This window comes from Siniperca chuatsi, linkage group LG17, assembly GCF_020085105.1.
Source record: "Siniperca chuatsi isolate FFG_IHB_CAS linkage group LG17, ASM2008510v1, whole genome shotgun sequence".
NCBI classification, from domain to species: Eukaryota; Metazoa; Chordata; class Actinopteri; order Centrarchiformes; family Sinipercidae; genus Siniperca; species Siniperca chuatsi.
The window spans coordinates 935,359-950,060 of NC_058058.1; the positions used below are offsets into that span (position 1 = coordinate 935,359).

The 14,702-nt window shown below is 43.6% G+C and overlaps 2 protein-coding genes across 3 annotated transcripts in view; both read right to left on the reverse strand.

Annotated features, from left to right (window-relative positions):
• The window catches only part of LOC122864709 (BCL2/adenovirus E1B 19 kDa protein-interacting protein 2-like), an 8,496-nt gene extending 428 nt beyond the window's left edge, over window positions 1–8,068 (reverse strand). The window contains exons 1-13 of the mRNA XM_044172322.1: window positions 8,028–8,068; window positions 7,595–7,651; window positions 7,311–7,399; window positions 7,126–7,230; window positions 6,916–6,978; window positions 6,002–6,085; window positions 4,696–4,857; window positions 4,319–4,570; window positions 4,077–4,179; window positions 3,055–3,186; window positions 1,916–2,002; window positions 1,675–1,773; window positions 1–1,142 (exon numbers count right to left, since the gene is read on the reverse strand). The exon at window positions 1–1,142 is cut by the window's left edge and continues 428 nt beyond it. Coding sequence (XP_044028257.1) covers window positions 1,118–1,142; window positions 1,675–1,773; window positions 1,916–2,002; window positions 3,055–3,186; window positions 4,077–4,179; window positions 4,319–4,570; window positions 4,696–4,857; window positions 6,002–6,085; window positions 6,916–6,978; window positions 7,126–7,230; window positions 7,311–7,399; window positions 7,595–7,651; window positions 8,028–8,068 — 1,299 coding nt within the window. The 3' untranslated portion in view covers window positions 1–1,117. The remainder of the gene's footprint in view (window positions 1,143–1,674; window positions 1,774–1,915; window positions 2,003–3,054; window positions 3,187–4,076; window positions 4,180–4,318; window positions 4,571–4,695; window positions 4,858–6,001; window positions 6,086–6,915; window positions 6,979–7,125; window positions 7,231–7,310; window positions 7,400–7,594; window positions 7,652–8,027) is intronic.
• A 1,554-nt stretch (window positions 8,069–9,622) lies between these two features.
• On the reverse strand, window positions 9,623–14,319 carry LOC122864566 (gastrula zinc finger protein XlCGF8.2DB-like). Of its 2 annotated transcripts, XM_044172132.1 has the most exons (3): window positions 13,330–14,319; window positions 11,399–12,333; window positions 9,623–9,939 (listed from the first exon to the last, which is right to left on the reverse strand). In XM_044172132.1, exons 1-3 carry the CDS (start codon window positions 13,391–13,393, stop codon window positions 9,883–9,885), a joined length of 1,056 nt encoding a protein of 351 aa, XP_044028067.1. In that variant the 5' UTR covers window positions 13,394–14,319; the 3' UTR covers window positions 9,623–9,882. The 2 variants fall into 2 exon arrangements, with proteins under 2 accessions (XP_044028067.1, XP_044028066.1); XM_044172131.1 differs by lacking the exon at window positions 9,623–9,939 and having other exon boundaries at window positions 10,943–12,333; window positions 13,330–14,318.
• Window positions 14,320–14,702: the final 383 nt, after the last annotated feature.

Sequence of the window (14,702 nt, forward strand, 5' to 3'; positions counted from 1 at the left end):
CTTTCTGAGCCGTTCGCTTGTTCGTCTGTCAGGATTACGGAAAAACTCCCGGTCCGATTTTCATTAAACCCGGTGGAAGAGTGCGGCGCGGGCCGAGGAAGAGCCCGTTACGTTTGGGAGAAGATCCGAATCACGGATGCACCAATTCATTTCACTTTTGTTAACACTGCGAGATGTTTCGACGTCTGTAGTTACATTTGTAGCTTAACAAAGTGTTTCTGATCTCCACACTGAATGACAGATAATCCGATTATTTCACTGAGTGTGTAAATATTATAAAGTTGCTAAATCACACTGGTTTGTGTATTTCATTTTTTTAAGTAAAGATTTCTTAACCCGTGAACATTTTCCAGAAGAACTGCAGTTTGTCCTGAGGGAAGGGGAGGGCGAGGCGAGCGGGATTCAAACGGTTGCACCGCTGAATCCTCCGCACCGGACCTTTAAAGTATGTGAAATGTTTCCAGTTTTGAAGTACATGATAAACGACCGCATTTTGACATCCTTTGGAAATATATCATATATATATATATATATATATATATATATATATATATATATATATATAGCGGTCGCACCTTCTAGATCCATCTTGTGAGCACAAGATCATCATTTGTGCATGCAATATAATTACTAAGATTATAGCTGTGAACAAGATGATTACAAGTTTGCGGCAACAAGATACTTACTTGCGGAAGGAAGATTATAATGAGATATATATAAGATATAATCTTGTCTGTTTTGGGGGCTCTCATAATGCAAAGTGACTCCATGGTAACGACATCAGTTCGTTAGACTGCATTAGATTTTAAGGCGTAGCGCACCAATGTGTTGTTTCAAAGTGACATTATAATGTTTATACGGGGCTTGATTCGTGCTGCGAAGTGATTTTAAAATAAGACAGTTTGAAATGTTACAGGTCAGACAGAAGGTGCAGAGGAGCAGCGGCACCACGAGGCCCGGAGGGGGATTTTGTTCTTCACCTCCATTTTGGCTCAAATCTGCTGCTTTTCAGCAGATCCGCTCCGAAACACCGCCGCGACGTCTTTCGAGCGAGACGCCAAACTCCAGAAATCTGAGCAGAACGGGGAGAGAGACTGCAGGGGCCTTCGGAGGAGTTTCACCTGGACAGCTTCTGGTCGTACCTGCAGGGAGCAGAAATGACATCGTCAAGTTCATTTAGGAGCTGAAAAATAATCTTTCAAATCAGTTAAAAGGCCATATTCATGTTCACTCGTGAACAGGCTGCATCCGCCTCGGTAACACGGAAAGCTACAACACTTTCTAACGACCGGACCACGTCTTTCCTCGACGAACAGAATCTCCGATGAGCCGGCTTCACGATTTCGTAAACACTGTTTTCCCATTTTAGCGCCAAAAAACTCAAACATCTTTCGCTTTTTCTAGCGGTTTCCGTGCAAGTCGTATTCCGCAGAGGAGGCAGAAATGAGTCTCTCAAAATGAAAAGCTTTAAAAGCAAATCCTGAACATTTCAAGGACTGAAGTGCAGCTTTGCTTTCTGCGTAAATGTGCGTTTTTTCTGTGGATCAATTTCTTTCATTTTTCCTTTTGGGTGATAAACTGTAACTTTGCTGCCATTTGGTCAAAAACAAAAGATCTAGATCTCAAGAGACGATCCTGTTAAACAACTTTAAAAACTAAATAAGCGTGACTCACTGTGCGACGCAGTCTGGGATCTGCACGTGCTCAGTAGGGACGAAGTGAGAAAGAGTCTGGAGGCTGTCGACGAACTGGAGCTTCCTGCTGAACTTAGAGCTGAGGAAGAGGAAGAGGAAGAGGAAGAGGAAGAACATTTGGAGGAAAAACAGACATGAATGTGAGCGTTAGTTTGGTTTGTGGTTTGTTACAGAAGCAGAGTGAGGAAGAGGAGGAGGAGGAGGAGGAGGATTCAGCAGACCTGATGAAGGGCTTGATGATGGTGACGAGGGCTTTGATGTACCAGGTGGGATGAACCACGTAGAAACCCTTCAGGTTCTTCCTCAACCTGCACACACACACACACACACACACACACACACACACACACACACACACACACACTTATTATCACGCTGTAAGGGTTCACCCAGTCCGTCTTCCAGGGGCCAAACAGGAAGTGAGACAGGAAGCGGTCCAGACGTGGGCTGTGTTTGTGTTCGCATACTAATGTCCTGCCTACTTCTGAAGCGCACTCGAGCACGAGAGTCGTGCGACCGCGTCACATGATCACCACTGCACAGTCTGAAGTGACGCAGTGCATTGTGGGGCGGTTGAGCATGTGCAGTAATCTGCTAATCTATTTCTCTCTTCCTCAAACGCCACATAGCACGCAGTGGGAGCTACACAGCCGAGCTCTTTCTTTTTCTACCAGCAGGAGGCGCTACAGTCTGACGTTTTAATGACTACACATAGCGGGGTTTTAATTAATATTAATTAAGGATCTGTGGCCTGTTTTTAGGTGCTGAACAGACAACTGGTTTGTGCAGGTAAAATGGCAGAAAAGCAGTTTGGTCTCATGTAAAGAAGACACTCAGTGGCCACTTTATTAGGTACACCTGTACAATCTCATACAACAGCTCTGACATAATGTAAATATAAAGTTTGGACATGAGAAACCGAGGAGAGAAAACAGTCAACAAGTGAATAACTGTGTTTTAACAGTGAACATCTGACACTCCCTACTGGACACAGACTGAAATCACATCTGACAGGTGAAAGAAAGACGTTTCTCTGCACTTTAACCAGCTTAAAGTTCAGCTTTATCTGTAAAGGCAACAAAGACGAAGAAAAACAAACAATTTTCTACCTGAGGAAACTCAGATGGCCGATTTAAAAGCAAAGAACTGCAGGTGAGGAAGAAGAAATGGAAACTGAAGTGCAAAGCTTTCTGTATTATGACTTTTGGTTACTTTGGTGTAATCAGATATTTTCCTCAGTGGACAACGGACTGATGAAGAACAAAACTAACAAAGAAATTTGGATAATTTACAAAATATTGGTCATGATGAGAAAAGCAAACATCACCTCATATTAAAGAGCGAACAGAGTGTGCTTTACCTTCTGTCGATGGTGGTGTAACACTCTCGGAGCCAGCTGATTCCTGGTAGTTTGTCTTTCTGACCTCCAACACAAAGATACACGATCACATAGTTTTCTGTCACCATCAGATCCAGAGTTCCTACTACATACCTGCAGATGAACAGATGAACTTTAGACATTCATGTTACCCTCAGGATGAACTGTAATAACTTTGGTGATCCTCGGTTTTAAAACAAACAGCTAAAAGCGTTTCAGAGAGCCGCGGTGCTACAGTGCTTAGGGCTTGCTGTCGTGCTAACAGACTGAGGCTAAAGCTCACAGGTCCCAGGTAAAAAGTCAAATGTTCGCAAACGTAACGTTATCTAAGGTAACGTTAGCTGGAGCGTAAACACAGCCGCGAACGTTAGCCTAAACCCTGATATAGCATCGTCCAGGACCAGCTCCCGCATGGTCGGGGCTTTTGCGAACGTAACCTGCAACCCCACAAAATACTGTAGTTAGCTAATGATATGCTAACACTTGGTTATGCTAACACTTAGCAGCTTTCACTAGAGCAGATAAACGCACTGTTTAGTCCATTCCTCACACTTTAGCTCTTGTGTTTTCGGTTTTGGAGACGCTAAAAAAACACTTCATCCAGTTGGGTTAGTTGTTGAGGTCAAAGGTCACAGATTATAAACTGGTCACTTAAAGGTCCAGCGTGGAACATTTAGGAGCAGCTGTCGGCAGAAATGGAATATAATATTCATAAGTGTGTTTTCATCAGTGTGTAATCACCTGAAAACAAGAATCGTTGTGTTTTCGTTACCTTGGAATCAGCCTTTTATATCTACAGAGGGAGCGGGTCCCCTTCCACGGAGGCCGCCATGTTGCACCGCCATGTTTCTACAGTAGCCCAGAACGGACAAACTAAACACCGGCTCTAGAGAGGGCCTGTTCGCGTTTTACGGGAGTTTCGCGGCCACCGTAGTTTCTCCTACACGCTTGGAAGGGGAGGGTGACCTTTAAGAAAACTTTGTGTATGTGTCTGTGTCCTTTACCTGAACAGATTATCCATCACATACTGGTAATTTTCCAGAGTATTCTGCGGCAGGTAACAGGAAGAAAACACGATGATGTCATTCATACCGTCTCCATAGTAACCTGAGAGATGACAGAGAAGGTACAACAGATGTTTAAGGGGAGGGAGGGGCCACAGATTAGGATTCTACCTGGTGATCTCCAGGTAACCATCAGATAACTTTACTACCGGGTAAACCGTCAGACAGGTGACTCGTCGTACCTCCGTGTGACAGCACCCTGAGAAACGGCTCCAGGACGCTCATGTTGACCCGGCTCTCCTGTGGTGGGTCACCTGTGGAGAAACAGCGCCACCTGATGCCCTGACTGTCCACCATGTCTTCCCGCTCCAGAGCTCCCAGTTCACTCTGGTCCGTCCCCGGTCCAGAACTAGTACGAGAATCAAACCTGGACCTGGGACTGGAGCCGCGCGGTCTGCGACGCCAGGACGCCACGCCGAGACGCCGCAGGTCATCTGGAAAACAATCCTGTGATGTTATTAAAGGTTTTTGGGATGGTTACACACAAGTGTAAGTGAAGTGGTCATAAAAAATTTCATTTCTTTGGCGTCCTCAGCCGTTTTGACCTTTGACCTCTCACCTTCCAGGTCCAGGTCGTAGATAGGGAAGGGCAGTGATTCGCAGTCAGAGGGTGTTTCCATGCCGTCCAGGTCAAAGTCCAGCCCTGTGTCATCATCGTCTTCAGGTGAGGGGGAGAGAAAGGCTGGGGGGAAGTCTTCTGAAACCGTCGACTCACTGCGACCTGAAGAAGAGCAACATCTGTTATTTACTGAAAGAACATATAATCTGCCGCTAACCGAAAACTATCTGCCGCTAACCGAAAACTAGAACAATATAACCAAAAACTATCTGCCGTTAACCAAAAACTATCTGTCGCTAACGAAAAAACTATCTGCCGCTAACCGAAAAAACTATCTGCCGCTAACCAACAACTATCTGCCGCTAACGAAAAAACTATCTGCCGCTAACCAACAACTATCTGCCGCTAACCAACAACTATCTGCCGCTAACCGAAAACTATCTGCCGCTAACCGAAAACTATCTGCCGCTAACCAACAACTATCTGCCGCTAACCAACAACTATCTGCCGCTAACCAAAAACTATCTGCCGTTAACCAAAAACTATCTGTCGCTAACCGAAAAAACTATCTGCCGCTAACCGAAAAAACTATCTGCCGCTAACCAACAACTATCTGCCGCTAACCGAAAAAACTATCTGCCGCTAACCAACAACTATCTGCCGCTAACCAAAACCTATCTGCCGCTAACCAAAAACTATCTGCCGCTAACCAAAAACTATCTGCCGTTAACCAAAACCTATCTGCCGCTAACCAAAACCTATCTGCCGCTAACCAAAACCTATCTGCCGCTAACCAACAACTATCTGCCGCTAACCAAAACCTATCTGCCGCTAACCAACAACTATCTGCCGCTAACCAAAACCTATCTGCCGCTAACCAAAACCTATCTGCCGCTAACCAACAACTATCTGCCGCTAACCAAAACCTATCTGATTGTTAGAGATGTGGATATGATCCTGACGACACATTGACCGTTATTTTCTCTCATCTGAAAAAGTAAAGACTGTTTGTATCGTGTTACACTGTATTAACTGAAGGTGTCTTGTCTCATATTACTAACTTTCTCAGTCTGTTATTGTTTTTCAGAGTAAAACAACACACATTTGTGACATGAACACCAACAACCAACCAACCAAAAATGGAGAGCAATTAAAAAATAAAAGAGCGCATAAACAAAAAGAAAGACATGATGAAAGATTAAAATAAGATTATATATAAAGATATTGCTCAGCTGTATCACAGGTTCATCTTCATTGTGCTGAAATATTAAAACAATAACAATGTGTGGAGTTATTATTTTATTACCTAAAGACAGACTGAGCGCTGGAGCCACCAGGACTTTCTTCCTCGTTGGTCGTGACCCTGACGAGGCCAGACTGCTGGGAGGAGCTACAGACAGGAAGTGAGGTCACAGAGCGTCAAACACTTTTCAGGTACGTTCAGTCTGAACCTAAACAGGAAGCTGACCAACATGACTCTAAAATATTTTGTATTGATATTTGTTTTTGACAGAACTTCTGTGATTCTAATATTTTGGTGATGTGGTTTAATATTTCTGCCACCGACAAATAATTTCCCAAAAACAATAACAGGTAAACAACATCATCGGATAAAAGACGAATGAATGAATTTTAATTAATACTAAAACAGTTAGTCAGTGTTGTTTTAATTAATTGTATAATTTACATTATAGTTAATTTTATTAACATTTTTCAGGTTTTTTTGTAGATTTTATATTCTAGTTTCGTGATGTAATTCTATTTTTTGCAGTTTTGTTTAATTAAATCTTTATTATTTTAATAATAATTTTTATTGTTTTATTTTTTATCAGTCATATACTGAATATTTTATTCTTATTTATTTTAATATGTTATGTTTTATCATTTAAAAAAAATGCTATTTGGATTTTTACATTTTAATGAATTACTTTTATATCGTATTCTTCTTCTTCATATGTTTTATTACATTATTATTATTATTATTACTGTTATTATTATTATTATTTACCAGCCTCAGTTCCGCCCCCTGGATTCTGGCGCTCTGTACAACTTTCACAAAAGTACCTGAGTAGAAACTGTAACTGTGTGTATCTGCAGACTCTTACCGTTTATTATCCCAGTACACGTCTACATTTCAGCAGGGTATACCACTGAAGCTTTAAAAACTAGTCTCCAGGTGGGTTTAAAGGGTTAATTACAGACAAACTGTGAAGTCGGTACCTGGTCTGTCTCTGGTCGGCGTTGATGATTTCTGCTCGGAGACAAACTCGTCCTCAACAGCTCCTGACGACAGGAAGACAGGAAGTCAGAGAGTAAACAGAGAAGAAGAAGAAGAGGAGGTGGGGGAGATACATGTTTATCCTGCAGATTGAACAGATTCTTCATACTGAACGCAGCAGAACAATGAAGCCACAAAGCAAAAGGAAAGACCTTTCCACTGTGTTTCACTCTGGCCAGCGGGGGGCGCTGCAGAGATGAAGCTGGACTCGCCCTCCTCGTCTCCAGCAGAGGTCTCCTCCTCTTCCTCCTCCTCACCTTATGGACACAAAGAGACGGGAGTGAGCAGAGAGGACAGATTCTCGCCTCAGACTGAGACGCATTTCGCTTCTTTATACCTGCTGAGTCAGCGCCTGTTGCTGCCGTGGCAACGCAGTTTCCTTTGACCAGTCCACCTGTCTCTCCTCCTCCTCCTCCTCCTCCTCCTCTGCGGAGGAAGGTCAGAAATGACTTTTAATTCATTCACGATTTGAGTTCGAGGCAGGTTTTGTGATAAAAGTACAAAACCTCTAATCAAACCATCCAGACGTCAACAGTTTGATCGACGATCACAACATAATTAGTAAGTTTAAGCAGATACTCTAAAATAAAGGACTTCCTGTGTGTAGAAAACAGTTAGGACCTGCTTGATGGTCGGGTGGGGCAACGGGAGGCGTGGTGGAAGTTAAAGCAGCTGCAGTATCAGTTGTGGTGACGTCTTCCAGAGGTGACCTGCACACAAAAACACATTTTCACGGGCTACAAACTGGACTGAAGGATTTGAACAGAAGTCCAGTACTTCCCCCAGGACCCAGGACCCAGGACCCCCTAACTACGGAACAACTTTCAGATTTCTGTGGGTCAGAAGCTCGAAATACACGTTCACATTCAGTTTATTCTGATTATCGTCACAAACGTGTTCGACGTCGTCGCGATGACAGGAGGTCAGCTAACAGCGGCTGTAGGAACGAACCGGTCTGACCTTCGGGTTCCCAGCGGAGAATATTGTGCGACACGCAACAGAAGAAGCTGCAAATAAAAAGGTAAAAAGTGGAAGAAAGTGGATGAACTCTGACCTGGGTGCGTCTTCCTCCTGCTCTTCCTCTCTGGACTCCATCTTGTTTCTGTTGACAAAATACCTGATTAGAATTTGAGTATTTCCATTTTTTCTACTTTCTACTTCTATACAGTGGTGTGCAAAAGTGTTTGCCCGCTTCCTGATTTCTTACTTTTTTTTGCATGTTAGTCACACTTAAATGTTTCAGATCATCAAACAAATTTAAATATTAGTCAAAGATAACACAAGTAAACACAAAATGCAGTTTTCAAATGAAGGTTGTTATTATTAAGGGAAAACAAAATCCAAACCTACATGGCCCTGTGTGAAATAGTGATTCCCCCCTAAACCTAATAACTGGTTGCTCCACCCTTAGCAGCAACAACTGACATCAAGCGTTTGCGATAACTTGCAGTGAGTCTTTTACAGCGATTAGGATTCAGGTCAAAAGAAGAACATTAAAATGAAGACTTTGGAGCGGCCTAGTCAAAGTCCTGACCTGAATCCTATTGAGATGCTGTGGCACGACCTTAAAAAGGCAGTTCATGCTCGAAAACCCTCCAGTGTGGCTGAATTACAACAATTCTGCAAAGATGAGTGGGCCGAAATTCCTCCACAGCGCTGTAAAAGACTCACTGCAAGTTATCGCAAACGCTTGATTGCAGTTGTTGCTGCTAAGGGTGGAGCAACCAGTTATTAGGTTTAGAGGGCAATCACTTTTTCACACAGGGCCATGTAGGTTTGGATTTTGTTTCCCCTTAATAATAATAATAACAACCTTCATTTAAAAACTGCATTTTGTGTTTACTTGTGTTATCTTTGACTAATATTTAAATTTGTTTGATGATCTGAAACAGTTAAGTGACTAACATGCAAAAAAATAAGAAATCAGGAAGGGGGCAAACACTTTATCACACCACTGTACATATATCTATATATAGATAAATATATATATATATAGAGAGAGAGATGTATCTACATATACTGCAGTAGCTGGTTACTTTGCAAAATATGATTGTATTATAAAATATGATGCAGTATATAACGTTAAACACCTTGACAGCATTAAAATGCTGTTAACAAGTTCAGGCATCAATAATCATTTATCAATCATATATATTGATACCTATAACATTGTTCATGAGTACTTTTACTTCTGATACTTTATCCACATGATAATACTTCTGCTCTCTCCACTTCTGACTGACCTTCTCTGTTGTCACAGTTGTTTGACTTGAACGCAGTACATGATTTCTGGTTTTGGTACCATTTGTTACCTGAAGCCAAAATATTTTCTTTCACAGTTCAATCTAGTTAATCATTTAAAACTTATATAACATGTGACATGCAGTCTGCTGTGTTTCTGTTCACGTGCAACAAGCTTTTTATGAAAGCTTGAATACTTTGCTTCCATGCCGGAGGAACTCGCGAGGCTGTCCACATACTTTTGGCTACCTGGTGTTTGAACTTGACTTTGTCAGGCTCATACCTAACTGCTGAAGCAATCGTTCTTTAAACAGCTCTTATCTTCAACAGCGAAGGAGAGAGAAAGGTTGAAGACGAACTACAAAACAAGAAAGGAAATAAAGCTTGAAAAGTAGAGCGAGGACTCACAGCGGCTCTGTTCTCTCGGGGAGTCGACGCTCAGCAGCAGCAGCAGCAGCCAGGTGAGACGGTTGAGACAGGTGAGACAGGTTCAGGACAAACAGCCGAGATCACTGAGAAAACCTGCTTCACACCTGGAGACTCACCTGATGACATCACAGGGACTTTATGAGTTTATGAGCGGACTCTAACGCCTCACCTGTCTCTCTCTCTCTCTCTCTGGGTGCTCCAGAGGCGTGGTGCGTTGCTGCGGCGAGGGCCCGGCCCTGTTACCACGACGACGTGACTGTACAAGCAGGGGTGGAAACTGCAGTGCATGCCCGTACCTGCCGAGTACACACAGGTGTGAGCGTGTGCAGACTGCTGTGTTTCATGTGACCAGCTGAGTCAAGTTCATTCAGTTTTGACTCAGTAGGTGTGTCACTTCAGAGCAGCAGGTCAGCACGGCTATGAGCTAACTGCTAACATCAGCATGCTAACACGCTAACAGTGACAATACTGACATGCTGCATGTTTAGCAGCTATAATGTTCACCATGTTAGTTTAGCGTGTTCGCATGCTAACATGCTAACAGTGACAATACTGACATGCTGCATGTTTAGCAGGTATAATGTTTACCATGTTAGTTTAGCGTGTTAGCATGCTAACATTAGCTAATTAGCAGTAAACAGAGAGTCCAGCTGAGGCTGATGGGAACGTCATCAGCTCTGCAGGTATCTGTGGCAGCGGCGGATGGCGCCCACCACTGAGTCTGGTTCTGCTCGAGGTTTCTGCCTCTTAAAGGAAGTTCTTCCTTGCCGCTGTGGCCAAGTGCTTGCTCGTGGTGGGATTTGTTGGGTCTCTGTAATTAATATTATAAAGAGTTCGGTCTAGACCTGCTCTGTAGGAACAGTGCAATGAGATAACTTATGAATTGGTGCTATATAAATAAAATTGAATTGAATAAAATAAATTGAATTTGGTCAGAAACCAAAGTGTTGGACGCGTTAACATGTCGGCCTGATGGTGGCGCTAGATGGAAAGTCAGAGGATCAGCAGAGTTATTACAGTTCATCCTGAGGGGAGCATGAACGATGAAGCAGTCTGAACGTTAGCTGCACGGCTCTGCGGATGCTAACGAGGCTAAAATCAGCTAACGCAAGAAAACATTCGTAAGTGAAGAATTAAAGGGGAAGATGCGAAAACACGTTTCCACCGAGAATCTGCGGTCACACGCAGCAGGTGAGAGGTGATCAGGTGAGATGTGGTGACATCACAGTGAGCTGGAAGACAAGAAGCCAGCGTCGCTTTCTGTATAAACTGTATAAAACAACGCCGTGGACGCTGCCGTTAACACGTCAACGTTTAGTTTATTTGCACAATAATGAAAATATAAACACATACAATAAATAGAAAAGACAGTAATTACAGAGTCCCGCCCTGTTTAATCGCAGAATGGCACAATTACTCATCAAAAGCAAAACCCAACAAACAACACGTAGCATTAGCCATGCTAGCTCCCGCAGTCTAACTTTACAGCCCTCCCTGCTCTGCTTCCTGTACTTCCTGCTTCTGGCTGCACCAGGTGAGTAAATATCAGCAGGTAAAGTTTTTAAGGGGCGGCGTGACGTGACGGGGCGAGCGGACCGGCGGAGCAGCGTGGGCGCGGCCTGCTGCACTCCTTCTTCTGTCTCTAAAGGGCAGATTAAAGCTCGGACTCTCCTGGCCGGCCAATCACAGCTCCTCCTGCTGCCCAGTGTGGGTGTGCATGTGAGCGTTGAGCGCCGCCCTCCACCTGAAGCTCACCTGGCACTGGGAGCACTGGTACGGTTTCTCTCCGGTGTGGATCCTCATGTGCTCCATCATCTTGTCCTTCCTGCTGAAGCGTTTGCCGCAGTCGGGGCAGCGGTGCGGCCGCTCGCCGCCGTGCGTCTGCATGTGTCTCTGCAGGTGATTGGCCGACACCAGGCGCAGGCCGCAGAGCGCGCAGGCGTGGCGTTTGCTGTCTCCCGTGTGCGTCCTCAGGTGCCGCCGGAGGCGTCCTCGCTCGCTGTAGCTGCGGCCGCAGTCCCTGCAGCTGAACGGACGCTCCCCGCTGTGGACGCGCATGTGGCTGCTCAGGTGCTCCTTCCTCTTGTAGCACTTCCCGCACTCCACGCACTGGTGACGCCGCTCACCTGTGTGGGTCAGCAGGTGGCGCTGCAGGTGGTTCTTAGCGAAGAAGCTCAGGCTGCAGAGCTGACAGCTAAAGGGCCTCTCGCCCGTGTGAGTCCTCATGTGCTCCACCAGCGCCTGCCGCTGCAGGAAACACTTCCCGCACTCGTGGCAGCAGAACGGCCGCTCGCCGCCGTGAGTCTTCAGGTGAGCCGACAGGAGGGATTTACTCTTAAAGCGCTTGTCACAGTCGGAGCACTCGAAGGGTTTCTCACCTGTGTGCGTCCTCTGGTGGACCGTCAGACGACACGGCCGGTCGAAGCTTTTCAAACACTCGTCACACCGATACTCCTTCTTCCCTTTAACATCCGCCGGAGCTCTCAGCTCGCCGGCTGGTCTTCTTCCTCTGCCGCTCTGTGACGACGACGGTCTTCTCGTCGCCGCGCTGTCGTTCTGACGAGGGCTGAAGTCTGGATCCTGCCGGGAGTCTTCATCTCCATCCTCCTCCTCCTTTTCTTCTGCCTCAGTGAGCTGCGGCTCAGAGGCGCCACCCTCAGGGCATTCTGGGTAATCAGCCCTCTGCACCTCTGAATGGAAACAACACAAAAACATTTTAATATGTTTGAAAATTAATTCTGAACTAAGACACTTCAACATGTCGAGTTAGCAACACGGCGAACTCTTTAGCCGTCTTCTGATCTGTGTGATCAATAAACCCTCAGGATCAACACACACTCTCTGATCTGTGTGATCGATAAACCCTCAGGATCAACACACACTCTCTGATCTGTGTGATCAATAAACTCTCAGGATCAACACACACTCTCTGATCTGTGTGATCGATAAACCCTCAGGATCAACACACACTCTCTGATCTGTGTGATCAATAAACTCTCAGGATCAACACACACTCTCTGATCTGTGTGATCAATAAACTCTCAGGATCAACACACACTCTCTGATCTGTGTGATCAATAAACTCTCAGGATCAACACACACTCTCTGATCTGTGTGATCGATAAACCCTCAGGATCAACACACACTCTCTGATCTGTGTGATCAATAAACCCTCAGGATCAACACACACACTCAGAGGGCTGGTCCTCACAACAGGTGACAAATAAACTGAGATCATTGCATTATCATTTGGTATCGAATGAAGAGCTATTGATTCAGCTGTTATTGATTAATTCATCAATAACAGACAAAAATGTTTTGACGCCTTAATTTGATAAATATAAACATATTTTTTTTCATTGAACCACAGAAGCCAAACGTGTTTGTCTGAACAAACAAGTTAAATCTGATCAATCGTACATCTGATCACACACACACACACACACACACACACACACACACACTCTTTATAACTGTTGTCGTGTTTATTGTGTATTTTTCTGGCGCTTTTTGTTTTGAAAGATTGTAATTCCTCTTCCTGTTGTTCCAGCTGTGACGTCTGACTGCTGTAAGATCAATACCGTCGATCGATCGGGTCTTTGATCGGGAAGACTTTGTCTGACAGTATTTGACTTCGTCCTTTATGACACGGAAGGTAAACACAGTGATGTCTGGGGGTCTCTCACCTGAGCGCCTGTCCTCTGGACTCTCAGGTGACGGTTTGTGTTCGCCATCTTGTTTGCGTCTCATGTTTTCCCGCCTCCGCAGTTCCCCCGCAGCCTCACAGATCTCCGGTCAGACGAGGCAGAGACACCGGGAGGACCGCGGTCTGACGCTCTGCTAACATGCTAACATGCTAACAAGCCAGCCGCGGTAAAACACGCAACTTCCTGTTTACACCTTCAAAATAAAACACTCAGTGACGAACGTGTTGGAACATTTTTGTGTGAAACTGACTTTTTTTTTGTTGGAATGAAACCAAGTGAGTAAGATGATATAAGTATAATTTTTAAGTACTTGAACTTGAGTGTTTTCATTTTATGATACTTTCCACTTCTACAGCACTACATTTATCTGACAGCGTTAGTTACTTTACAGATTAACTTGCATTTGTTTCCTGCAAAAATCTCCCATCTTATCAAATAATTTTAGTAATTGAGTCCTTACTCCTTAATTTCTCAAATCGTGCAGAGATCCATCAGTGCAGTACTGTTTTCAAGCCATGAATCGCCGTATACTTGCTTCAGTTTCAGTTTTTACACAGGTTCATTTAAAACAGGTTGAATTACTTTTAGTGCACTAACACTAACTTTTTGTTTTAAGAAAATAATCTTTAGGAGCAGATTCAAGCCAGAAATGTCTTCATAGGACTGGAGCTTTTGCTCCGTTAGAGATTAAACTAGCTAACTGAATATAAATCTAGCTAACTGTGTATAAAACTAGCTAACTGAGTATAAAACTAGCTAACTGTATATAAATCTAGCTAACTGAGTATAAAACTAGCTAACTGTGTATAAAACAAGCTAACTGAATATAAAACTAGCTAACTGAATATAAAACTAGCTAACTGAATATAAATCTAGCTAACTGAGTATAAAACTAGCTAACTGAATATAAAACTAGCTAACTGAGTATAAAACTAGCTAACTGAGTATAAAACTAGCTAACTGTGTATAAAACTAGCTAACTTAATATAAAACTAGCTAACTGTGTATAAAACAAGCTAACTGAATATAAAACTAGCTAACTGAGTATAAAACTAGCTAACTGAGTATAAAACTAGCTAACTGTGTATAAAACTAGCTAACTTAATATAAAACTAGCTAACTGTGTATAAAACTAGCTAACTGTGTATAAAACTAGCTAACTGAGTATAAAACTAGCTAACTGAGTATAAAACTAGCTAACTTAATATAAAACTAGCTAACTGTGTATAAAACTAGCTAACTGTGTATAAAACTAGCTAACTGAGTATAAAACTAGCTAACTGTGTATAAAACTAGCTCCACGACAGTAAAATGCTGCTAACGTTGATGCATCAGTGTTAACGATGTAATAA